Source organism: Penicillium cataractarum, assembly GCF_028827025.1.
Source record: "Penicillium cataractarum strain IBT 29864 chromosome Unknown utg000001l, whole genome shotgun sequence".
Lineage (NCBI taxonomy): Eukaryota > Fungi > Ascomycota > Eurotiomycetes > Eurotiales > Aspergillaceae > Penicillium > Penicillium cataractarum.
The window spans coordinates 3,234,551-3,259,540 of NW_026622737.1; the positions used below are offsets into that span (position 1 = coordinate 3,234,551).

Sequence of the window (24,990 nt, forward strand, 5' to 3'; positions counted from 1 at the left end):
CGCAGGCAGCAAAAACCTATCCTGTCTTCGATCTGAATGCTGCTTTACTTTGGTGGACACGACTCTTGAACCTGCCTTTCCCTCCCTCTCCTCCCTCGAGCGCCGGTGGAAAGGAACGCTAGCCTTTCCCACACGCCTCTCGCGAACTGGCCCAAATCATGCCGGTACAAACAAGTCCACCGTCCTTTCCGGACTCGTTCCCATCGTTTATGTCGGTATATGGTGGATTCCCTTCGCGTTATAAAGAGGACGAGCATACAATCCACCCACTCCAAGTTCCAGCCCATGTTCCAGTGAATACGAATTCGTCGCGACGTTTCTTCCCTTCCGTGCATCGCGAAAGTATCTCGTCAATGACCTCGGGCTCGACAGAGTCCTCACCCACGACTACAATCCCGCCGTTCGACTCTCCTTCCACGGGCGACGTTTCCCCAAGCTCTTCTCCAGAAACCCCTTCGGCAATGCCACTATCCTATCCTAAATTCACACCACACATCCGCCCGGTGGAGGTGGGCCCACTGTCCACCATGACTGCCGACAGCTCCAGGTTATTGCCAGCGCCAAACCCTGCGCGCCCGGACTCGCCCGGACGACGAGCACGCAACTTGAAGAATCTTTCATTACGTATGCCCCTGCCTTCGCAGTCCCGACCTCCCATTGCGACTGCATCGATGCTCGAGACCTCATCAAAGCACCACCTCTCTGCCCCACCTTCTCCCATTCAGATTCCCCCGAAGAGCGGCCGACGCCGCCCTGCAAACCTCACCATCCGCACTCCGGGCTTCGATAAATCCTTCACTAATGTTCCCGATTTGGTTCCCCCGACACCTCTGGGACGTCAGTCCTTGCGACATGCCGAATCATCACCCTCGCTCGCATCGATCACGTCTCCTGGCTTTGCCCCGCGGGGTGGTATGCAGCTTCCCCAGCCAATGTCACATCAGGGCACCCGGCGTCTATCGGCCACATCATCTGACGATGCAGTCTCTCCGTTGACATCCATGCCCGACGACGGTTCTACCTTCTCCCAACGCGCGATTCCTGAACTGGCGGAAGAGGATGAGCCCATGGCTTCCCGAGAGTCTACTCGTGGTACCGACCGCGGCTATCCCAATGGACCTATTCGGATTTACGACACCGGGGTGTTCCTATACTTGGAACCTACCGCGGAAGAAGCGGCGCAATTCGACGTGGTAATTAATGTCGCTAAGGAAGTCAAGAATCCCTTCAATGCGGAAAATCAAGGGCGGAATGATACGGTCATGAGTACGTGGCGCAACGCCTCGATGGCCTCGAAGCGGTTTTCTGGCGGTGATCCCCAGACTGCTATTTCCGAAATCTCCTTCAAGTCGGCATTTGAATTCCAGCCTTCTGAATCTGGATCCGCAACCCCGACTACCCCCAAGCCTAAATCTACCACCCCCGAATACATCCACGTTGGCTGGGATCACAACTCGGAGATCCTTGACGATCTTCTTCCCTTGTGTGAACTGATCGACGACCGGATAGCTCAGGGTAAAAAGGTCCTGATTCATTGCCAGCTGGGTGCCAGCCGCTCGGCGTCTTTGGTGATCGCGTATGGCTTGTACAAGAATCGAAATTTGGATTTCAATGCGATGTATGAACTGGTCAAGGGACGCAGCCAATGGGTAGGACCGAACATGAGTCTCATCTACCAACTCACCGACTACCGCTCTCGCTTACTGCGGGGATCTCCTTCCTCGCGACCGGCCCCTCGCGAGTGGTTTGTTCAAACTGGTCGCAGAAGCTCCGAGCCTCAGGTCACCCGCGCTGAGCGAGAGGAGGCTCAGCAACAAGCGGCCCAAGGTCTCTCACCGGCACCATTAATGGGACTTCTCGCTGCTCCGCCGACCAGATCCTTGCGCCCACAGACTAGTGGTAATGGGAATAGATCTCCCAAGCGCAGTTTGTCTCCTCGTCCACTGCCCTTCCGACAGAAGTTCCAGTCCGTGGAGCCTGCATTCGGTCGCCCGCGCGGCATCCCACGCAGTGTCAGCAGCTGTGACCCACTGGTCCAAACTCACGTATATCTTCGTGATGCTCCAGGATCCCCCGATCCAGGAGCTGGCTTCTTCTCCCCAAGAACATCCGGCTTCTTGGCCCCACCTCTACCTATACCATCATTATCTGCTCGCGGAGTTGATAGTACGATCGCTGAAAACTCCAGCTCGATACAATATGCCAAGGACACTGCTGATCCACGTTCTCCTCCCGCAGGAGGAGAGCGCATGATCCTGAGGAACATTGATGAGTTCCTATAATTCTCTCGCCTGTGCGCAACGAGCCAGGTTTTTGAAATGATATCCACGACCCCGACATTTTGCATGTCTTGAACCTCGACGCGAGGATCGCATTTTCACTTCATTTCCGGCCTGTTTTTCTTCGTTTTTCATTCTCTCTCGGCCACTATAAGCTTTTACCCTTGTGTTCTCCAGTCATATACCCCTATTCTGACCGGATTGATGATTTTCATGACCAAAGCGGGCTTTGCTGTCGTTCATCAACTTTTTCGATTTGCATGTGGTACCACACCGAAATGCATCATCATCACCCAAAAACTGCTGCCGTCATTTCGATTTTCCTTCTCACCATCGTCGACTTATTTCTGGCGTCACTGGCATGAACTTTGATCTCATGCCGTGGGGTTTGTGGAAGACGTTCGTTGTCTTCCGCGATCCTGGTAACTGTAATATTATTTACGGGGAAGATGACTGAACCCCATTTCTTATGCATTGATTGGACACTTATCATCCTTCACAACCATCGCTTTCCACATTTCACTTTTTCTATTTCATCTCTTATCTGATCATCCTGCCTGGTATGGCAAGGCCTTCGTTTTCAACCTTTTCAATTTTTCTCTTTGTTTGATTTCCTGTGCTTTTTTATTCCTTCGATCCCTCTTCCAGAAACCATTGAGCCGTATAGGTATCCTGGAGGGAGTGGGATCGAGGGAAAGGAATGACAAATACCCCCTGTGCGCAGCCCAACAATAGAAATGAAACAGCTTCGAGCTTGAATACTCTCTCCATGATAATCTTTTGTAGAATAGTCAGTAGACGTAAGTTAACCAACCGTTACTATTCTCTTGGCGGGGTCTTCATCTCAACCTGGGGCTGAGATAGATAGCCGATAAGGAAACATCCTCCGCACTCTCACCCAAAATTTTCCCTCGCGACAAACATCACCGATCAAACACCATCATGGCAGAAGAGACACACCCAGCATATCTCTCACCTAGTGAGCTGGGCACAAAAGACTAGTAAGTATTATCAGCCCCATTGAATCCACGCGAACTTCCGATAGAGTCGCAAAAGCTCGACTCGGATGCCCCGCGTTCCCGCCCCTCCTCCCCTCCATGAGACAATGAAGATCTTCAGCAACGAACGTCGCAATCAAAGGAGACTCAATTACACAGAGCCCCTGCTTTCCAAATCCTCCCCATAATATCAGAAATACTACTCTTGTTACCTTCCACCCCTCAAAGTACCCCAGCTAAAACATCCCTACCCCACCAAATAGCTGGGAAACCTACTACGCTCGCACCCTCGCCCACATCTCCCACACGGACGCCGACCAATCCACAAAACAAGAGGCCGATGCCTCCGCAGACTCGGACGCAGACTCAGACGTCAACGACGAAGATGACCCAGGCACATCATGGTTCTCCGAGCACAGCGCCCCCGAAAAAGTCCTCCGCTTCCTAACGCGGCAATCCTTCCCACTCGCACCGCGGAATACACGCGCTCAGTCGGCGCAACCGTCTATCCTAGATCTCGGCACAGGCAATGGGAGTATGCTTGCGCTGTTGCGGAAGAAAGGACGGTTTACGGGGGCTATGGTGGGGGTGGATTACTCGGCGAGGAGTGTGGAGTTGGCGCGCGAGTTGCAGCGGTCTAGGGGGCATTCTGCGTATAGGACTGATGATGAGTCTGACGAGGATGAGTCCGGAGAGGAGGGGGATGAACAGCGAGACGCAGATATACCCGAGCCGGCACCTATCCAATTCGAGGAATGGGATATCCTAGGTTCAAAGGCTGTTCTCTCCGAGTCTGGCGTGAAATCCTCCCCCACACCCGAAGACGAAACGCTCTCCTGGTTCCCCTACCAGACAGGCGGTTTCGATATCGTTTTGGACAAGGGGACGTTCGATGCGATCTCGTTGGCGGATGATGCTAAGGCGACCCGTGTGTGTGAGCGGTATCCTGATATTGCGAGGCGGTTGGTGCGTAGGGGTGGATTTTTGATCGTGACGAGTTGTAACTGGACTGAGGAGGAGCTTGTGAAGTGGTTTGTGGCGGAGAAGAAGGAGGAGGAGGAGGAGGGGGAAGTGATCGGTTGGTTGTTTGGGGTCGTGTTGAGTATCCGCGGTTTAGGTTTGGTGGGCAGGAAGGGCAGGGGGTGTGTACGGTGTGTTTTCAGAGGGTTGGGGAGGTTTGATTGAGGGGATATTGGGTGTTGATGTTGTTAAATTTGAGGATATACATAGATTTGGTAGGTTTGATATTCAAGGACTGCCGTCGTTAGTTCTCGTGATAATGCCTAAGGCTACGCTGAAAACATTCTGTACCGTTGTAATGAATGACTTATGGATCTACAATATGATCGATGATGAAATGAGTTTCATCTTGGACCTTTATCTTTCATTTTCAGCATTTTCTCCAGAATCGAGGGAAGAAGTCAGTCAGCGCCCTTCATAGGGCTGAACGCAGACAGCGAGCTCGTTATACAGGCAAACGAGGCATTGTCCAAGCCTCTGTCTTTATGACCGAGTCATTCTCCCAGATATTAGAGTACGTGTTGTTATGGAAAATGTACAGACGGTTCTCTCCATCCCCTTCTTGTACGGTCTCTAACTGCTCAGTCTGGACAGCCTAGGACGAGGACTCGATGTTCAGCTCGCCAGAGCACGAGAATAATCGAAGGAGCTGCTGGCCAGTGTTATTTTGGAATGAAGACGTATCGTTTAAATGCGATGAGAAAGCCTTCGAGCACTCTTCTATGTTAGTGGCCTCTTCTGAATTTTCAAGTCCGGTATAAGGGCAATAGGCGTAGTAATTGCTGGTAATGGAATTGAGGCGAGAAGCTAGTCATAGGGATGAATACCGCATGGATGAATACCCTCGCTCAAAAAGACTATTCTTGATTATCTTTGAACTTATAGTTCGGGTAAAAAGGCACGGAGCGTGTCGATAGCACGGGATCGGGTTTAGGGCTGGCTAGAAGGCGTTGTATCGCAGTCGATGGCGCAATTGATCGATAACAAAACTGCGATTATTATATTGTAGATAGAGGAATGATAAGGGAACGATATTGAATAATAGTTAATGGAGTTTGGTAGTGTAGGAAGATAGAAAAAATCAATTTAACTATGAATAATTGGCTGATTAATTGGAAGCAGCCCTTGCCCTGGAGACGTTTAGGTGATTGGTGTACTTATGAGAGGGTATCAGTTAGCTACATACTGTACTTCGTACAAACCACTCGGGAAAGCCCACTCTATTTACGCTACACAACACCTCTCTCGTACCCCGTGCCTTGTCTTCGTACATACCATTCATCAATCGTCATAGTGGAGATACCCGTGGAAAGTGCGGGATTGGGGGAAAATCATAAGCTGCGAGACATTTTTTTTTTGGGCATTGAGATAATTGCTTTTTTTAGGACGTTCAGCTGCCATTTGTCAGGGACTCAGGGTATGTACTGTACTTGTGTACCTTTTCTCTGTACATCGGAATGATTGGCTTATCAATGAGATTGCTCTGGAGAATTACCCTACGAATAGGATTGTTTTGTTTAGGGGGCTCGTTGGAGGTCTGATTTGCTGAGAGCTGAAGCATGATCTGCATAGCTACTGACCCCGTCAGCCGCAGGAACCCATGTTTCTGCGAAGAATGTGTTGACCATTGTACCGGAGATAGGCACCGCGGAATGTGCCAGGCTGACTTGTTTCTTGGGAGAGATATGGATGATCGTTAGGCATTATCGTTACCATTACCTACGGCCTTGTGATTGCTTATCTCAGGACATGGCCCCATATGACTAAGGCCGGTAGTACCTTGGAGTAATGCTTTAGGGTAATGTTTTACCTCCGTACAAGGGACGGAGTACACAGAACGGAGTACAGGTCACTCCTCCAGGGCGTGGTGGTACCTGGGTGCTTCAAGCTAGCTATTTCCTCCGTAGGTACTGCCGGTAGCGCTGGAACGTGGACTGGAACGTCGGTCCAAGAGCAGGTCCAGGAGCACCTGAGGGGGCTTAGACTACGCGGAGTAATGATCCTCTCCGACTAGCGTTAGCGCGCGGGCTGGCGCGACCAGAGGAGATCTGATCGTCAGACTAGGTGCTCCGAGCTAGGGGATTATTTAAGGACAGGTTGGATAAGCAGGAATTTGGTTGAGGTGAAATTGGTGCCTACACTGGTTTAATCTAGAGAATTTGTTTAGTTAACTATTCACGGTGGCAAGTGCTTTATTAATCTATAGTCTATACAGTAACGATTCTCGGAGTACCAACGGAAGTAACGTGACGTGGAACCCCGGTCAGAGCGTGAGTCACCTGATCCCGTGACTTCTCCTATCGCCTTCCACTTCCGACTCCACTTTTCACACTGAATGCCCACTGGATGTTCTATTGGATCCTCAAATGGGACGTCTGCCCGGTTGTTGGCCGGTTGGCCCATGACATCACTGGATCCACCGGGGCGAGGTCTAAGACCGGTCGAATCCCATGCAGGTGATCGGGACACGAGCACCTCTTTTTCTTACAGGATATCGCCGGTGGTGCACGACTGGTGGCTACTTTTGCCCCCCTCCCTCTAAGAGGGTACCTGAGCGGCCTGCTGCGTTCTCCCTGGTTAGGAAACTATTTCCCCCCTCGGCATTAGGAGAGAACAACTGACAGACTTAACTTCTAGACCTGATTTACCGATTACCCAGAATATACAAACTCCCCTTGTGATCCTGGCGGGTGATCGTCAGGCAACAGACGTTCCGAGTCAACACTTCTCCGAGAATATCTGTCCTTCCCAAACTTTACAGTTTAAAGGTCACTGACAATTGAAGACAAGAAATCATTGACCGATGCAGCAGTCGCATGCCTTCTTTCCCAGATCCATTGGTGCCTGGCCAACGTTTCAATATCCGGGAGACCCTGAAACTCTGCCCTGCGCAGAAACGCCATGTCCGAGGATTGGAGTGCGAAGCATCCCCATCACTCCTAAGGCCATCACCCTTCTTTGGGGCTTCGAATCCCCTTCGATGCATGGGGGGCGACCCTATATTTCAGTCCGACGATGTCAGTTCCAAGAGAGGGGGGTTAAACTCACCAGGTTTCCCAGTTCTTGACTGTCCCGGAATACCAGAAGCGAAGTGGAGCCATGGTTATCGCATCATCCAGCCTCTGGCCTTGCGAGACGCACACACACACAAATAGCCCCCGACGGCGACGAGAAGACATTTCGTAGTGACTCCCTAACGTTATCAAAAAGAATCACTTTGAATTTCAAGGGCATAGTTATAGAAACAAATTCTAGCATTTCTTTCGTACTACAAAAAATAAAAAAGAATACTAAGAATACCCATGATTACGGAGATCCCCCCCCCGCATGCTCAAAGGGAAAAGCCCCCGCAAAGACAATGAGCGATTTCTGGTGGGCCACCACCATACCGGATGGCTTGTACTCTGTACCCAGCTCCTCCTTCTTTCTCCTCTTTCTCCTCCTCCCCTGCTTTTTTTTGGTTCCTAAACTTTTTTTTTCTCCTCCTCCTCCTCCTTCTCTAGTCCCTTTATTCTTCACTTCTTGCTTTCGTTCCTCCCGCTCTCTCCCTCCTCTTCCTCTCTCTCCTCCCAACACTTCCATACGCTCGATTCGCTCGGTATCCCGCCAACTAGCCGCCCGAACCCTCCGATCCTCCGTATACTTCCACCAGCTTCCACCCGGAATTGAGTGTGTCTCGTTACTCTAAGGGCTTTCGAAAAATCGTGCCAGAAAGTCCTTCACCATGGCTTCGTTCAAGGTAAGTGACATCAATGCCGACTCCCAATTTCTTGGCTTTGGCCCTGAGTCGTCCTTCTCTCCCTCCCCCTCCTCCGACGTTCGGTCGCCGTTCCTAAACATTAGTACTGACGATGTGGCCCGCGCCCGCTTTTAGGAATTGTCTCTCTCGCGTCCTCTCCCCAACACCACCCCGCGACAACATGCTCACTCTATATCGCTGGGAGCCGTCAATGCCAACCACCGTATAACTCGCCGCAAGAGTGTGACCACCGCCGCAGCCAATGCCGCGGCCGCAGTCGCCGCTTCGATGAAGGAAGGTGGAGAGGCCGCCTCCCTCCCTATGGGTGCCGCGCATCGTCGGAGCCTGGGGGCTCGCAAGGGACTGGAATCCACTTCGGTCGGCGGTGCCTCTGGGTTTAGTTCGTATCTCTCTCGAAGCATGAACAGTCCCAGCCAGGAACCCCCAGTCGCTCGCAAGCCCTCTCCCAGCAACTCCGACGAGGATGGCAAGTCTATTCCTAAGGGTCGCAACCGCCGGGCTAGTGAAGGTGCCCACATGAAGACCGATGGGAAGCGTGCCCCGGCAGACCTCCGCTGCGACCGTTGCGGGAAAGGATATAAGCATGGCAGCTGCTTGTCCAAGCATATGTGTGTATTCCCCATGTCGCCCGGCCGTCTTCTTCTCGTTCGATCGGGAGCATGCGCCACGTCGGCTCTGTGCAGGTCGCCCTCGTGGTCATACAACTCCCCTCCCGTCATTATTCCCTGACTCTTCCCCCACTACTGCTTCACCCGTTTATCCTCCCTTAATTTCGCTGGTGGCATCCGGTTGACGTGTAATTTTCTCGTGGCAAATTAGGTGGGAACATGACCCGGCATGGTCGATTACCTCGAAACTCCTCATCTCCAAGCACCAGCAGGTGCAACTGCTTGAGGCTGCTACGGTGCTGGTCAACATGAACATGGACGACGACACCCCCGAGCAGTCCCCCGATGCAGAGTCGGAACTCTCCTCCGCCTCCCCGGATGCCTCTTCGGTCGTGCGTGATGGCATCAGCTCCGCCGAGACTACGCCACCCCCGATGGACGAGGAGGAAGACGACGACTTTGAGATGTCCGGCATGCCCGCCAACTGGACCAAGCGCCCTAGCATCAGCAACGCCTTCTCTCGCTCCTACCAGTCGATCCCCTCCAGCTCGTACAACGGCAGCGCCCCACTGCACTCCCCTGCCTTCTCCCACTTCCGCAAGTCGAGCATCGACACCCGTCCTTCCACGGCAGACACTCGACTTCACGAGGATGACGAGGCGGATCTGGCTGCCGCAATCGGCTTGTGCAACTTCGGCACTCCCCGCACGGGACCCGTGGCCATGACTCCGGATGTGCCTCCCGTTCCTCCCTTGCCAGCTCGTTATCTCGATTCGGGCAGCCACCCTGGCAACCTCAGCCCTGGCCTTGGACACTCCGGCCCCGGTCCGATGAACGAGGCCTATCGTCGCAACTCCAATGCCGATGCCTTCCTTTCCGCCTCTCTCAACCCATCGCTTTCTTACAAGGTGTCGGACGAGCGTGGTGCACGACACGGCAGTGGCGAGACTACCGCTCAGGAGTCCCGTCAACGGCGCAACGCAGATGTAGACTTTGGCAGCCGCCGAGCCCCTGCAGATGACGATGACGACGGTGTCTTTGGTCGTATGGAGGAGTAGAGCGCTATCTACTCTCCATTTTTATCTGCTTCGAGCCAGACAGCGGGCCGCCGCCGTGGCCCTTAATTGTGCCGAGCGACGAACCCTTTTTCACGACGAAATGTACGAGCTTGAGCGTTTTTTTTTGTTCACATGAGAAATTCTTCTTGTTTACATGTTTTTGACATGCACTTTTTCATAATGAAGGAATACTACTCTGGGTCCTCGATCGGTCGGTGACTCCCATCCGTGATGGGATAAGCCGTTCGTCTCGGGGAACAGGACAGAGTTGGTCTCTTCTTCGCACACAGCATGTCTAAGATTTCGGGAACCCTTTTTGAACGATGGGAGTCCCATGTATCATGTCTCTTTGGCCCGATTGTTTTTCTGTCCGTCTCTCTTTAAAGTTTTTTTGCCTCTGCTTCTGTTATTCGATTGTTCTTTTGCCTCCTTTTTTCTGGAAACCTCATAAATGGCCTTTCTTTGCAATGGCCGGCGCATATTCATCATCATCAATATCCCCAAACCACACAATACCTACGAGCTTGTCATGTTGCCTTTATTCCTTTTTTGTCGTCTCCTCTTCCTGGGCCTTTCCGCTCGTCATTCTCCAGCTCGCACATATACACCTCGTGTTTTCTTTTTTTGTCCACTGCATTGAAACCAATACTCACATGCCACGCGTGATCTCGTCCTCTCTCTTCCTCTCCGTCCTTTCCCTTACTCTCCTCCTCGACTACATATCCTGCACGCACTCTCTCTTCTCTCCCTCCCATATGTACTCAATGAAACCCTCGGGCGGGGTTCGCAATGAATATAACTCATGAAACAACAATTCTTCTACCTAGTTGTAATTTCCATCATGTACTATTCGCTATTGAGTGTATCACCCCCATGATAAGAACTAGTAATACTAAATTCCTTCCCCGGCGAAGCAAGGACCCGCCAAACAGCGAACCAGGGACCAATCGGGTCCAGACAACGCACAAAGGAAAGGTCCAGCCTTGCAGCTGTTTCATGATACGTGCTGAAATTCAATTCATCTGACCGGCATCAGCTATCAGGCCATTGGATTTCCAGCCAGGTAGCTCTTGAATTTCGGCACGCAGTATCCGAGCTTTCTTTGTTCGTGTGTTGGCGGTGTCTGGTCAATCCGGTGACTTGGTACCAAGGCTGTCTGGATTTCCTTTTTTGTCTGGTTGCTTGGCCTATTGAGTTTATTTGCTGGAGAATGGTGTGTGGAATGCGGGGTGGAAGCGAAGGTGTCGGAAGTTGGGCATCGATGTTCTAGGCCTGAATCGCGGGGCTGTTGGGTGTTTAGGGTTCTTCGAGGGAGTTAACATCGAGAGAATCATGAGCTATTCTATAGCTATGGCAAAGGCAGGCTTGTATCTTCTGATTCAGGGTCTTGACTGGCCCTGTCATCCCTACTCATGGGAAGATCAACCCCATAGACACGTACTCCTACCTAGTACCAAGTTTACTTGGTCGTGTGCACAACCTGACAAATTTAAACTCTCGATCCCTTGATCTTGTCTAATTACTATTCGTACGTCACTGGAGTAGAATTTTGATCTGCTAAGGGTGATCTTCACAGGGTGAGTCGCTAAACCAATCATCTATCGAGTAGTTGCGTCCAAGTCCCGGGCTAGGATCGCGCTAGAGATTAAGGTGTTGGGAGTATATCGATCGTCCGATCCCTGACTAGGAAGGGGTAGAAATTTAGTTCTGTGCTTTCAAGATCGAGGGATCTGTGATGGAGATTGTGAGAGCGTCATGAAACCTTTTGTGCGTTGTTAGGTTTGACTTATCTCCGGGCTGTCAGCAGGGTTTCAGTTTTACCTGTCATCAGGCTGATGATGTTCCTCTTGGGGTTTTGTAGGATTATGGTAGTCGTGGTCTTTAGAGCGAGAATACAAGGATAAACGTGTCTAGGTATCTCAATACCAAGGAATAAATAATGATATTACACTATTAGGATTATCGCAAATCGCAAAGCACAAATCCAGTTATGCCCACTCCCCAACTCCCTACAATGTATCATCATGTGATCAGCAAGAAAACGCCATCCTAATGCATGGCCACGCAAGCACCCTCTTCAAGCAAAGCATTGTAAAAAGAAAAAAGGCCGTACAAAAAAGCCACCACGTGCGCCTAACTCTCCGAGATGCTTCTCACATCGACCGAGATATCTCCGAGAACACCTTCCTCCGGAGGAACCGAAGCAGTCACAGTGAAATGCTCATGATCCGTACTCGAGACGTGGAATTGATTATCAACTCGATCCTCGGGCCCGTTCCAATAGAGCGAGGTAATCCGGTTCTCATCACTAGAGTGTAGATCAAGCATGCCCTCGATTCCGAGCGCCAATGTCGCGCTTCCGCAGAAGCCTATCAATTTGCTTTCGCCAGGTTGAATTCTGATGTTTTCTACGTCTTCCGTGGATAGAAGGCGTAGGCTTTTGCCTTTTTCATATGGTTGGCCGCTAGTAGTCATCGTTAGACAAAAGTACGATTGTCATTATCGGGGGATGAGTGTACCTGATACTTATCAAATTCTTGAAAGTGATAACGCCTTCGTGAAGGCTGTTATGTATCGTGAGACATAAACGCTGCGTAGCCTGATCGCACATGTCTAGATGTCAATTGATATTTGGTCGTGGGTGAAACCTGTTTTTGTATTTGTGTAGAAGAGGGGAAAGCGAGAAACAAAGGGACTTGATCCCTTAAAGTACTTTACAATCAGACCGATGAATCACGGCGAATCGCCCGATCTACCCGATCTTTAGCCTTTATTACGCGGCCGAAAGAACCCCAAGGTAAGATCTAAACCTAGGAGTTGGGGGTGGCCAGTCAGTGGACAAAGCCCGGATTCTGCGCCACCCGGGCGATTCCACAACCAAAACGGGGCAAGAATTCGTGCCTCTTTGGACCAGACTCGGACCTCACAAGTCGTTGTATTTGATGTTTAATGCCAGAGGTATTCTCATACTATAGTATTTATAGCATCAGGCAGATACAATAGAACCAGCAAAATAAGTAATTACGCAGGCAACTAGTTCAAGATCCTTCGAGATTTTCCAGTTCATAGGGGGGAACTACGTAGAAATCATTTTCATTTTCCATCAACTTTCGACCCCTTATAAACTGGTAGTAGCTCAGAGAGGTAGAAATTAATGAATGCATTATCCATTTACTGTTCTTACCTGGTTTTTTATTCGATTTATAGATATCCTTCTTACAATCCAGTATCGAGGGTGAATTACTCTTACTGAGGATAGAGAAAGGCCTGCCTGTTTTAATACCTTTTATTATTTCCTCTATATAAGCATCACAGAAAGAAGAAATCGGTTAAATCTGCTCAGGTATTGCGCATTGCTTATATGTATAAACAAAGCGATATATATCCGTTTGAGTAGATTTTGAGGATATTTCAACGAGGTTAGCTAAAATCTTTTCTTAGCCCAGAATTCTTCTTATGTAAAAGGGCTTTTCTACCCCCTCTAGACTTTTACTATGTAGCTCAGAGGGGGTATAAAATAGCGCTAATTTTCTACTCCCTCGAAGATAAGTCAATCCCCTCTGTACTGTGCCCGTTCAAAATCAAGCAAATTAAAGGCTAACTTGATAAAGGCTTATCAGTAGTCGTCATCACACATGAATCATGTTAAGCATATAGCAGTATCGGCGTCTACTAATCAGAGGAGGCAGTGCTAGGTAGCCATGTATTTTTTCTATCTCGATAATGCAGGAGTGGAAGAAAGAAGGAAAGTGTCGAGTTTCTATAACGAGCGAAACGAGCGAGTTTAAGGTTAAAGGGTCCTCGGCCACCAATCACCGGCCCGAAGGATGTCACCCTCCCTTGAGCTTGTTAGGAATGCAAACGTCCAATTAGGTCGGTGGTGGGGTGGGCAAAATGAATAAAGTCAGGGGCTTCGATAATTGAAGAGAGGGTAGGGTCTGGAGGACTGGGATTTGTTTTCTGTTTGCTCTAGTACGATACTTTTGACCAGACTGCCGATTCAGCATGGTGTCCTTCAGGTCTTCGGCAAGTGGAGTCGTGCCTTTCGTTTTGGCAGGTCAGTTAATGCCCTTTCTGATTCTTGGCTAACTTGGCATTGGTATTTTGATTACGATCCCTGTCATTGAAGTCCTCGTATATTGATCTCGTTGCTTCTGTGCAGGTCTCTTGTCTTATTTCACATCTTCCGTTGATGCCGCGTCTACTTCTAATGCGGCCAGTATTTACAACTTGCCGCTCGGGTCGAATTCGAATTACACCTTTGCGTTAAATATTCCAGATGACTCTACGGATTTGTATTTCTATTTGTCTGGTCCGGCTAGTTATAGCTGGTTGGCGGTTGGAACGGGGAGGGAGATGAAGGATTCATTGATGATCATTCTCTACTCTAATGCTAATGGAAAGAGTTTGTCTTCCTTGTGTTTTCCTTGGTGACTGTACAGGGTAATTATGTGTACTAAAATGAAATCTCTAATTTAGATGTCACCGTCAGCCCTCGACTTTCGTCTGGTGAACAGGAACCAGAGTATGATTCATCGATTGCAGTTACACTCCTCGAAGGCACAGGTATTGCCAATAATACGATGACGGTGAATGGACGATGCTCGAACTGTACAAGCTGGAAGTCTGGATCATTGGATCTAAAATCCACGTCTCAGCCATGGATCTTTGGACTGGGTCCGACTGGTGGTAGTGCTAGAATGCTGCGCAGTGATTCCAAAACTGCTAGTATTGAGAGACATTCGAAATACGGTATGTGGATTACTTCTCGGACGGCTATCCACAATGATCATCGTGTTCTAACATTGCTTCTGTGCTCTAGGGGTCTTCGGCATCGATATGATTCATGCTACTGGTGGATCAGGCGGACTGCCTACATCATATACCACGTCTCAAGGCTCCTCATCAGAAGGCGAAGAAATCCAGAACGACAGCAACTGGCCCAGCATCATCCACGCTCTCTGCCTCTGCGGCGCGCTGATCCTCCTCTTCCCATTTGGAGCAATCCTCCTTCGCGTCTATCCCAAGAGTGTACGCTGGCACTGGGTTAATCAGACCATTTCATCCTGCATCGCCTTTATCGGCATGGTGATCGGATTCTATCTCAGCACCATGTTCACCAAGTCCCAGTCATACGGCTCCACGCATCAGATTCTCGGAATCGTCATCCTGCTGGCCATCATTGCCCAGTGGGGAATGGGTTTCTGGCACCACCGTCGGTATAAGAAGACGCAGTCCGCGTCTATGTTTGGTTTTGTGCACCGCTACTTTGGGTTCATCGTGATTCTACTCGCTATTGTCAATAGTGGTATTGGCCTCAGTTGGTCGTACGCGTCTAATGGGGTGCTCGTTGGATACTCCATTGGTGTGGTTATTGTCAGCGTTGCAATCATCGATCTTCTAGGTTGGGCACGGTTCAAGTCGAATCGTGGTGGAAAGGGTTTCGTTCGGCATCCTCAGGAGTTGGATGATTTCCAGAACGGCGATCAGTCGGATGGTTACTTCGATCGTGATTCGGGCAGGCAGCATGGTTAAAATCGTTATTGATTTAGGTTGCTTTCTTATTAGACCATTTTTTCTGTATATTAGAAGGCATGATACACGATTTAGTCTAGTGAAGCCGGGTTATGTGAGGGCGTTATCAATGACTTATAAGGCTCTGTGATTACAGAGCCTTCAGGTCACGGTTCGTTTTAAATTCTTCTAGAAGGAATGCCTGATCGAATGGCTGGAGTGAACCGAGTACCGTGATTTCCACTCGAGACTACGGGCCAAAGAAATGAGAAACTCATTAGAAGCGGTATTTTCAGCGTGACTTTCACTGGTCCTCACATTCTATAGGTGAGATGATATCGATAGCTTTTGAAGAAAAAAACACCGTGAGAAACACAATGATAATGCAAACCCAACTCCAGGAATCGTATCGTAGCGGTCCAACCACAAAATGGGTAAAAGAAAAAGAGAGAGAAAAAAAAATCCAAAGCCCGAGGATATGGATTCCTTAATCCATGTCCATCGCCTCCTCCTCGACACCACCATCGACCAACACCTTGGCCTTCTTCTTCTGCTTGAACAGATCTCCACCGTGAACCCGGTTGGCAACCTTGCTCTGCTCGGCCACCATGGGACGGCCCTCCTCCCGCTCGCGCAGCTCCTTGCGGATAAGGTGCTCGCCCTCGGCGACGACCTTGCGGTCGGCCTCGCGCTGGCGGTCGCGAGCCAACTTGCCGGCCAGACGGCGCTTGGTGAAGACACGCTCGCGGCGCTGGCGAATCTCCTCGACACGCTGCATGGCGTTGACGGTGGCGGCGACCAGGTTGCGGTCGTACTTGACGGGGACGTTGCGCTTCTTGGCGAACTGGGACAGAACCAGCGACGAGTCCACGATCATCTCCTTGCCTCGGGCGGCACGGTGACTCTTGGTCCACTTCAGCTTGCGGGGCTGACGCTTCATCTTGAAGTTCTTGTGGCACTTGGAGCGGCAGAAACGGAATTGTCGGGCGTCATTGCGGACGAATGTGATGCCCTTCCCGGGGAAGGCCGGGCGGGAACAGAAGTGACAGGTCTCCACACTATTGAATAAAAGGAAGAGGTTAGTCGGGGGGTCATTATGGATGTTGAGTTGAAGGGGCTTACCGCATGGTTGCTGGTGTGGGATGGATCTGGCCTTCGTTGTTATCTCGCAAACTTTTTTTTTGAGAAGAGATGGTCGGCGTGGAGGAGGTCGGCGCTAAACCCGATCGGGCCTCGCGCGCTGACTTTTATCCCGCGAATCCTCCAGACTGGCAATCAACCGCATTCTCTCCGATTTTTTGGCCACCCGATTTCTCTCCCCCATCTAACGATATGGCTTCGACTCTTGCTATCGGTCTTGGTGTTGGTGTGGCTGCCTTTTTGGTATGTGATGGGATTTCTGACTTGGGCTAGCACGATTGAGTTAACTGTTATTCTCCAGGGTCGTGCTGGTCTGGTCGCCTACCGCCGGTCTCAGGGCGGCGTGAACGCTGCTGGAAAGGCTTTCTACAAGGGGTTCGTCAAATCTTACATGATGAAATAGTAATGATCGCTAACAGTATGACAGAGGATTTGAACCGCGTATGACCCGCCGTGAAGCCTCCCTGATTCTTGAGCTCCCGTATGTCAACCTGGAACGAACCTCGGCGTATTCATAACAATACTAACCCGGAGTTTTTCTACAGTGAGCGCAAATTGAACAAGGACAAGGTCCGCCAGAAGCACCGTCAGCTCATGCTGCTCAACCACCCCGATCGTGGTGGTAGCCCGTACCTGGCCACCAAGATCAACGAGGCCAAAGAATTCCTCGACAAACACACTTGAGATATCGAACTAGGATTGCATGGCTCTCGAAGATAACCTCTTGGAATCGTTCGAGAAGCCAAAATCTCTGCTCGGTACTTTTCTCCGACGACCACTGAAGAACCCTGGGGGATCCTCCAGGGTCCACACTGGTTATACTGTACTTTGGGTGCATAGCGTGGCGTTGTTTGCTTGTCATTTACAAGATCGAGATATATCGAGTCGTTCAATCACTCGACACTTTCCTCGATCTTCATGTACTTTATGCGCTCTTCTTCTTTGTCATATATATCCTCCCGAGATCGCCACTCATCGAATTGTACTACTATGATCATGTTATACAAACCCGAGCTTTCCCCTAATCCAGTAATTGAAAGAACCTGGACTAAGTTACTAACAGTAAATCCCGGCTGTACCCGATACTACCTGGTTGCACCCAAAGACTCATTAGACTGCCGATCTCTGCTCGTTGCAGACGAAGCACGCGGTCACGGAGAGTGCAACACAAGGTTTAAAGCCATAGTTCTGTACCACTGCATCATCGGAGGGGTACTGTACTCTTATGATGATCGACCTTCATCCGATACTAGTCTCATTATATTAAAGTCTTCACGGTAAACGGAAGACGGAGTTCTTTGATTCGGCGCCGACGGACGAAATAGTCGGAGGACCCGTTCCAGCCGTGCAGGTTCTTGGAGAGGAAGTCTTGGCTCGGGATCGGGGTTAAGCACCTCCGTTCCTCCAGACTTTTGCTCCCAAGGCAGCAGCACCGTATTTCGTATTTGGACCTCTTCATATCAGATCTGTGCTAAGGTTGTTCTCCAAAGCATTCTTCCCTGCTGATGTCAATTGCGTTGACTCAGCGGAAATTGAATCCTCGCGATACTCCTTCCCCCCCACCCTCCCTTCCTCTTTCTCCCCCGTAGCGCTGGCTCCGATCTACGGTTCAAGCCTCGATCTGGCTTTTCTTCCTTCCTCGCCTCCTCTCCATTCAATCCCACCTTGAATGTGTCATCCACTGCTCGATCCACCGTGTCCGCACTCTCTGATCTTCAACTTCAGGGGGTGAAAAAGCTTCGGGGAAAGCACCTCTCCGACTCGCATGATAGTTAGCCCCGCAGTTTTTACTTAACACCGCCCTCCCTCCTCGTGCTCCACTTCCGCGGAGTTTCCACGCGCCACCTTAAAAAAAAAGACCACCACTATGGACGGCCTCGGGGATGATGGCTTGGGTTTCGACATGAACCATATGATGATGAACCAGCAGCAACAGCAGCAGCAGCAGCTCTTTGGGAGCTACTCGCAGGATGGCTCCCAGATGGCTGGTCTCGTGGGGTCGATGTATGCCGATGATTCAGCATTGGCCGCGGGGGATGACGCCAACGACGCAAAGCGACGGAGGATTGCAAGAGTGCGCGCTGCTGGCCGACAATCGAGTTATGAGCATTGGCTGACTGGAGATTTTGACTATAGGCGTGCGATATGTGCCGGAAGAAAAAGATCAAGTGCGACGGCAAGATGCCCAAGTGCTCGCACTGTATCAACTATAAGACGGACTGTGTCTTTACCCAGGTTGAGAAGAAACGAAATCCTCCGAAAGGGTATGTTGTTGTCAGTAGGGCTCGTATACTGGATTCCGATCTGACCTGGACAATGCAGGGCGAAATACATCGAGGGTTTGGAAAACCGCCTGGGTCGCATGGAATCTCTCCTCCGATTGTCTGGTCTCCTCTCCGAAGACGATAATGGAAAGACGGATTTAGGGACGCTGGAAAAACGACTCGCCGATCGAACGAATGCTCTCAACGCGGCGAGAAATGCGAACAAGTTTAACATCCCGAGTGCAACCCAGCAACAATCCTCGACCTCTCACAGTACCACACCCCGCGTGGACTCCCAATCCAGTCCGCATACCGCCGCGACGTCCCCCGATTCACAAAAAGAGTCTGAAACTGAGGTCGAAGCATTGTCAGATATGATGTGCTCGCTGGTGACCAATAATTGCGGCGAGACCCGGTACATCGGTAGGGTTATCATCTCTGGCGTTGAGAAGAGTCTCGAGTTATTGACCATTTTGTTACAGGCTCCTCGTCCGGTTTTTCTATATTTTCTCCCAAGGGTATCCAATGGGTCAACGAAAAAACGGGCGACACATCCTTCCAAGATATGATTGCCTCAGCATATGTCGATGACAATAAGTGGATGTACTGGAAACCGGAGATTTTCAGCGACATCTTTGCGCGGCGCGTATTCAAGCCGCTTCCTCCCAAAGAAGAGGCTCTCTCCCTATTCAAGGACTTCTTTGAGAACTTCAACTGCATGTTCCCACTTTTCCACGAAGCGACCTTTATGCATCTGGTGGAGCGACAGTACTCCCGGGATCCGTATGAGGGCTCGGGTTGGTGGGCAAGTATCAACGTTGTTTTGGCAATTGCCCACCGCTTGCGCGTGATGAGCAACTTGGTGCCACACGAAGAAGATAAGAAGGCATGGCTGTATCTGAAAAATGCTATGGGTGTCTTGACTGAATTGACAATGCGCAACACTGATCTCCTCAGTGTTCAAGCATTGCTTGGAATGGTAAGTACTTGGATTCAAAGCTCGGAAATCCAGTACCTCTAACATAAGCTTGCAGTCTCTCTTCCTACAGGGTACTCCCAACCCCCAGCCGGCTTTCTTCTTGGTTGCCGCGGCTATCCGCCTCTCCCATAGCATTGGCTTGCACAAGCGAGGGTCTGGCTTTGGTCTGAATCCGGTGGAGGTCGAACAGCGGAAGCGAGTCTTCTGGGTTGCCTATTGCCTTGACAAAGAGTTCGTCCCTTTTATCTCCCCTACTCTCGGGATATTCTGCTGACTGTTCCACACAGCATTTGTCTACGTTCCGGAAGACCACCGGTCCAGGACGATGATGACATGAATGTCGAACTCCCAAGCGAAGATCCCCCAGATAACGTTGGACATGTACCCCTCGCCGACGGCACTGGCAAATTCAACCTCTTCAGATCTCTCTGCGAATTCGCGACTATCGAGAGCAAAGTTTACAAGAAACTATATTCTGCAAAGGCTTCTAAACAGTCCGACGGCGAATTGCTCAACACCATTGGCGAGTTAGACAAGGAGTTGGAGGACTGGAAGGACAATATTCCCATCGACTACCGCCCCGAATACGAGATCCAAGCTACGCATGGACCCCTCCTCATCCACGTCGTTGTTCTTCACTTCGCCTACTACAACTGCTTGACTACCATCCACCGCATGTCCGTGCACCACGGTTATTGGACCAGCCGCCTTTCCAACTACGCTATTCAAGGTCTCAATGCCCGGCCATTGAACCCCAGAGTCTTCTTGTCCGCTGTCTTGTGTGTCACTGCTGCACGGGCCTCGATCAACCTTATCAAGTATATTCCACAGGGAGATTTCGCTTGCGTCTGGTAAGAACCATTGCTCGATGCATTGTTACATGAAAATGCTAATATGACTCTTCAGGTTGATTCTTTACTATCCAGTGTCCGCTCTTGTCACACTATTTGCTAATATTTTACAAAATCCGAACGATGCTCGCGCTCGATCAGATGTTAAATTGATGAATGTGGTGGTCAACTTCCTCTCCACATTGGTTTCTGACGAATCAAATGGCAGCATCAAGCGCATGCTTGGGCTGTGTGGTGAATTCGAGAGAATTGCCAAGGTCGTTCTCGATAAAGCTGAAAAAGAGTCTCATGCTCGAAAAAAGCGAAAGGCCGCGCCAGATGACTCTGCGGCGCAAGAGTCAAATGAACAAAAACCCCAAACGTCTCCCTCGGCCAAGCCCGCAAAAGTTCCCCATAAAACCCCCTTCTCACCATCAATGTTCGCCAATCCCTCTGCTGGAGCGTCTTCGCCCATGGACCAGAAGGCCTTCGGCACTGATCCTTCTATGCCCCCAGGATCCGGTATCTCCAATGACTTTGCGAGCAACGTTCATGCCATGTCTGGTTTAGGACAAGATTTCCAAGACATACTGAGCCCTGAACAGCTGACCGGCGTTGGATTCCCCGACCAAGCCTTCAGGTCTGCCAGTCCCATGGGACCTTTCCAGCAGCCGTTCGTTCCACAAGATCTTTGGCAGATGCCGATGACCATCGAATGGGACTGGGCAGACATGTCGACTAATTTCCCCGTTTTTGAAGGGGCCGGTGCCAATGGCCAGCCCCCACAGTGAAAGATTGACTCGGAGACGAGACTGATAAAACATATGGATTATTGTATAGTTCACTATTTAGAGTTATGGCGCTTGGTTGCGGATACATAGGTTGGGTCATTATCTGGGTTGTTTTCTGTTGGATTGAGCGTTGCTTCTCCCCTCTCTTACTGTCCCATCTCTTCTTCTCCCCCTTTTCATGTACATTGAAGAGCTCCTCTACTCTGGATCGTATAACGATGGGTGCTATGGAGTGAATAATCCAAAATTCCCACTCTCCAACAATACCCCTAATCGCAAGGAATAAATACAAAATTACGCGACGTAAGACAATGAAATAGGAGAAAAACTGAAATACCCGTCTCTTCTCATCATATAATAAAAGATTATAAAACGGAATGTTAACCCCGACTAAGTCCATGTCCTTCGAACCGATTCCGATTCCGATGACTCAGCGAGAGCCGGAATTCAGAAAAACCCGGCGCCGAAACTGGCCGCAGCTTGAGAGCTTCCCACCGCAACCTCAATTCCCTCTATGGATTGCGCGGAGTTGTCCAACGCCCTCGAATCCGATTGATCACCCCTTTTCCTCGCCCTGTCAGCCCTTTGGGCTTCTCTTCCCCTCGACCATGGCTTCCCTCCTCCGGCGGCCAGGCAATATTGCCCGATTCTCGAGGAGAGCCACAGAGTGCCTCGGCCGCGCTGGAACAACCTCTCTGCGAACGCACCCGTCACGACTATCCTCCCTAATTACATCCTCCCGCGTCCGGACCTACGCTACGAATGGCCCGACACCTCCGAACAACGACTCCGGGAACTCCCAGCCGAAGGGGAGCGAGCCGGAGAAGGGCCGCAAAGATGAAGAGTTGGAGACGGTCCTGAGTACGGAGGACCAGACGAAATTGGATGCATTCACCAAGCACCTGAAGACACGCATGCCCGACTCGCAGCATGAGGCGATTGATACATTGCGGAAGCATTTGATGAAGAATGGCATGCCGGACGAAGTTAGGCAGTTTATCGAGAAGCACGCAAATGCGTCTTTGATGGATCACATTCGGATGATGCGTTGGTTATTCAAGTATACCAGCGAGCAGGCCAAGGAAGATGTGGAGGAATTCCAGAAGAAGCAAGACGGGGAGAATGATCAGGTGAAGAAGAACACCGAGAAGGAGAAGGAGGGACAGGAAGAGTCCGAGCAGAAGAGCAAGGAGAAGGACGGAAAGGAAAAGGACCAGGAGAACAAGGATCAGAAGAAGAAGAAACAGGATCAGGGAACTCCCCGAGTGTTTGAATTCCGATTCGATCCCGCCTCTTTCCTGGTCACCGCATTCGTCACATACTACGTCTACCGCAGCTTCTTCCCCGGCGAGAGCGCTGGCCGCGAGATCACCTGGCAGGAGTTCCGCTCGAACTACCTCGACAAGGGTCTCGTGGAGAAGTTGACCGTTGCCAACGGTCACCGCGTCCGTGTCGATCTTAACCGCGAGGTTGTGAACCAGGCTTATCCCGATTCTGCCGGGCAGCCGGTGACCCACGTCTACTTCAGCATTGGATCTGTTGACAGCTTCGAGAGGAAGCTGGAGCAGGCTCAATATGAATTGGGTATTCCCAACCACGAGCGTATCCCGGTCGCTTATGTCGACGAAGTTCCTTGGGGCAGTGCCCTTTTGTCCTTCGCTCCGACTCTGCTGTTGATCGGTGGTATCTACTGGTTCTCTCGTCGTGGTGGTGCTGGTGGTGGTCAGAGCGGTATCTTTGGCATTGGCAAGAGCCGTGCCAAGCGCTTCAACCACGAGACCGATATTAAGATCAAATTTTCCGATGTCGCCGGTATGGACGAGGCTAAGGTTGAGATTATGGAATTTGTCAGCTTCCTCCAGCAGCCCGAGCGCTTCCAAAGACTTGGTGCGAAGATCCCTCGTGGTGCTATTCTCTCTGGTCCCCCCGGTACTGGTAAGACCCTGCTTGCCAAGGCCACTGCCGGTGAATCCGGTGTGCCCTTCTTCAGCGTCAGTGGTTCCGAGTTCGTGGAGATGTTCGTCGGTGTCGGTCCATCCCGTGTCCGTGATCTGTTCGCAAACGCCCGCAAGAACACCCCCTGCATTATTTTCATCGATGAAATCGACGCTATCGGCAAGTCCCGTTCCAAGTCGAACTTTGGCGGTGGCAATGACGAGCGTGAGAGTACTCTCAACCAGATCCTGACGGAGATGGACGGTTTCAACACTTCTGAGCAGGTTGTCGTTCTGGCCGGTACCAACCGACCTGATGTCCTTGACAAGGCTCTCATGCGTCCCGGTCGTTTCGATCGTCACATCACCATCGACCGTCCTACCATGGATGGCCGTAAGCAGATCTTCCGTGTTCACCTGAAGAAGATCGTTACCGATGAGAACATGGAATTCCTGGAGGGCCGCCTTGCTGCTCTGACTCCTGGATTCGCTGGTGCTGATATCGCCAACTGTGTCAACGAGGCCGCTCTTGTTGGTAAGTTTATACATCCGATCTTCTCCCTTAGATTTTGCTAACGTATCTATAGCTGCTCGTGAAAATGCCGACAAGGTCGTTATGCGTCACTTCGAGCAGGCCATTGAGCGTGTTATCGGTGGTCTGGAGAAGAAGTCTCTCGTTCTTTCGCCCGAGGAGAAGCGCACCGTCGCCTACCACGAGGCTGGCCACGCTATCTGCGGCTGGTACTTCCGGTGGGCCGACCCGCTGCTCAAGGTGTCTATCATCCCCCGTGGCCAGGGTGCTCTGGGTTACGCCCAGTACCTCCCCGCTGGTGGTGACACCTACCTGATGAACGTCAACCAGCTCATGGACCGTATGGCCATGACCCTGGGTGGCCGCGTCAGTGAGGAGCTGTACTTCGACACCGTGACCAGCGGTGCCAGCGACGACTTCAACAAGGTCACCCGCATGGCCACTGCCATGGTTACCAAGTTCGGTATGTCCAAGAAACTCGGCTACATCCACTACGAGGACGACTCTGGCCAGCAGTTCCAGAAGCCTTTCTCCGAGGATACTGCCCGTACGATCGACGCCGAGGTGCGCCGCATCGTCGAGGAGGCCTACAAGCAGTGCCACGACCTGCTCAGCTCCCGGAAGAAGGAGATCGGCATCGTCGCTGAGGAGCTCCTCTCCAAGGAGGTCCTCGGCCGTGATGATCTGGTCCGTCTCCTCGGTCCTCGCGAGTGGCCCGAGAACGCCGAGTTCGCCAAGTACTTCGATGGCAAGGGTGGAGAGACCATTGCTCCTCCCGAGCCAAAGGTAGACCCAGAGGAGACGACCGGCAAGGATGGCCGTGACGAGACTCCCCTTCCTCCCTCATAGACGGCCAGAAATCGATGAGTTTGTTTTTGTCTACGCAATTTGGATCTGCATTTGTTTTGGCTGTTTAAAGCAGGGAGTGTGTGATATCACCGTGTTTTTGTCTCTGGGTTTATTCCACTTTTTTTTTCTCTTCTGTACTTATGGACCTGCATTTTACCTCTTTTTTTCTTTCCCCCCTCTCTCCCCTTTCGTCTGTTTTGTCTACTCCCCTCTCTAAACCCCCCCCCCTCTTCTACTCGTCACCTCATAAAACTCCTTCTGATCTTGTCGCGATTAAATATGAAGATCTTTTTCTACTCATCTTGTTTGTGTTTTGCTCCACCTTCGTTTTGAAGGCTCATGTACTCTGAGTGTGGAGTGTGTATTATATGGATTCGTGACTTCTCATCTCTTCTTGATTAAGCTCTTCTGCATTGTACGGATAATCGACTACT

At 50.8% G+C, this 24,990-nt stretch overlaps 9 protein-coding genes across 9 annotated transcripts; 7 read left to right on the plus strand and 2 right to left on the minus strand.

The window, feature by feature from the left end:
* Positions 1 to 158: 158 nt before the first annotated feature.
* Positions 159 to 2,282, plus strand: dspD (putative protein-tyrosine phosphatase; the record flags this gene model as incomplete). The annotated part of the gene is made up of 1 exon (XM_056694040.1): positions 159 to 2,282. One exon carries the CDS (start codon positions 159 to 161, stop codon positions 2,280 to 2,282), a length of 2,124 nt encoding a protein of 707 aa, XP_056560769.1.
* A 939-nt stretch (positions 2,283 to 3,221) lies between these two features.
* On the plus strand, positions 3,222 to 4,786 carry N7496_001110 (putative S-adenosylmethionine-dependent methyltransferase; the record flags this gene model as incomplete). Its single annotated transcript, XM_056694041.1, has 3 exons — positions 3,222 to 3,280; positions 3,541 to 4,423; positions 4,751 to 4,786. The coding sequence occupies 3 exons, from the start codon at positions 3,222 to 3,224 to the stop codon at positions 4,784 to 4,786; spliced, it is 978 nt and encodes a 325-aa protein (XP_056560770.1).
* A 3,235-nt stretch (positions 4,787 to 8,021) lies between these two features.
* Positions 8,022 to 9,723, plus strand: N7496_001111 (putative C2H2 finger domain protein; the record flags this gene model as incomplete). Its single annotated transcript, XM_056694042.1, has 3 exons — positions 8,022 to 8,036; positions 8,172 to 8,665; positions 8,877 to 9,723. The coding sequence occupies 3 exons, from the start codon at positions 8,022 to 8,024 to the stop codon at positions 9,721 to 9,723; spliced, it is 1,356 nt and encodes a 451-aa protein (XP_056560771.1).
* Positions 9,724 to 11,856: 2,133 nt separating this feature from the next.
* On the minus strand, positions 11,857 to 12,198 carry N7496_001112 (uncharacterized protein; the record flags this gene model as incomplete). Its single annotated transcript, XM_056694043.1, has 1 exon — positions 11,857 to 12,198. One exon carries the CDS (start codon positions 12,196 to 12,198, stop codon positions 11,857 to 11,859), a length of 342 nt encoding a protein of 113 aa, XP_056560772.1.
* Positions 12,199 to 13,728: 1,530 nt separating this feature from the next.
* On the plus strand, positions 13,729 to 15,258 carry N7496_001113 (cytochrome and DOMON domain-containing protein; the record flags this gene model as incomplete). The annotated part of the gene is made up of 4 exons (XM_056694044.1): positions 13,729 to 13,780; positions 13,886 to 14,128; positions 14,203 to 14,475; positions 14,546 to 15,258. The coding sequence occupies 4 exons, from the start codon at positions 13,729 to 13,731 to the stop codon at positions 15,256 to 15,258; spliced, it is 1,281 nt and encodes a 426-aa protein (XP_056560773.1).
* A 466-nt stretch (positions 15,259 to 15,724) lies between these two features.
* On the minus strand, positions 15,725 to 16,384 carry N7496_001114 (Ribosome biogenesis protein RLP24; the record flags this gene model as incomplete). The annotated part of the gene is made up of 2 exons (XM_056694045.1): positions 16,360 to 16,384; positions 15,725 to 16,295 (listed from the first exon to the last, which is right to left on the minus strand). Exons 1-2 carry the CDS (start codon positions 16,362 to 16,364, stop codon positions 15,725 to 15,727), a joined length of 576 nt encoding a protein of 191 aa, XP_056560774.1. The 5' UTR covers positions 16,365 to 16,384.
* A 185-nt stretch (positions 16,385 to 16,569) lies between these two features.
* pam18 (putative mitochondrial DnaJ chaperone (Tim14)) lies at positions 16,570 to 17,061 on the plus strand (the record flags this gene model as incomplete). The annotated part of the gene is made up of 4 exons (XM_056694046.1): positions 16,570 to 16,620; positions 16,679 to 16,752; positions 16,805 to 16,858; positions 16,923 to 17,061. The coding sequence occupies 4 exons, from the start codon at positions 16,570 to 16,572 to the stop codon at positions 17,059 to 17,061; spliced, it is 318 nt and encodes a 105-aa protein (XP_056560775.1).
* Positions 17,062 to 18,244: 1,183 nt separating this feature from the next.
* atrR (transcription factor atrR) lies at positions 18,245 to 21,241 on the plus strand (the record flags this gene model as incomplete). The annotated part of the gene is made up of 7 exons (XM_056694047.1): positions 18,245 to 18,451; positions 18,514 to 18,641; positions 18,700 to 19,064; positions 19,124 to 19,620; positions 19,676 to 19,851; positions 19,908 to 20,471; positions 20,527 to 21,241. The coding sequence occupies 7 exons, from the start codon at positions 18,245 to 18,247 to the stop codon at positions 21,239 to 21,241; spliced, it is 2,652 nt and encodes an 883-aa protein (XP_056560776.1).
* A 608-nt stretch (positions 21,242 to 21,849) lies between these two features.
* N7496_001117 (ATP-dependent metallopeptidase FtsH/Yme1/Tma family protein) lies at positions 21,850 to 24,556 on the plus strand (the record flags this gene model as incomplete). Its single annotated transcript, XM_056694048.1, has 2 exons — positions 21,850 to 23,710; positions 23,763 to 24,556. The coding sequence occupies 2 exons, from the start codon at positions 21,850 to 21,852 to the stop codon at positions 24,554 to 24,556; spliced, it is 2,655 nt and encodes an 884-aa protein (XP_056560777.1).
* Positions 24,557 to 24,990: the final 434 nt, after the last annotated feature.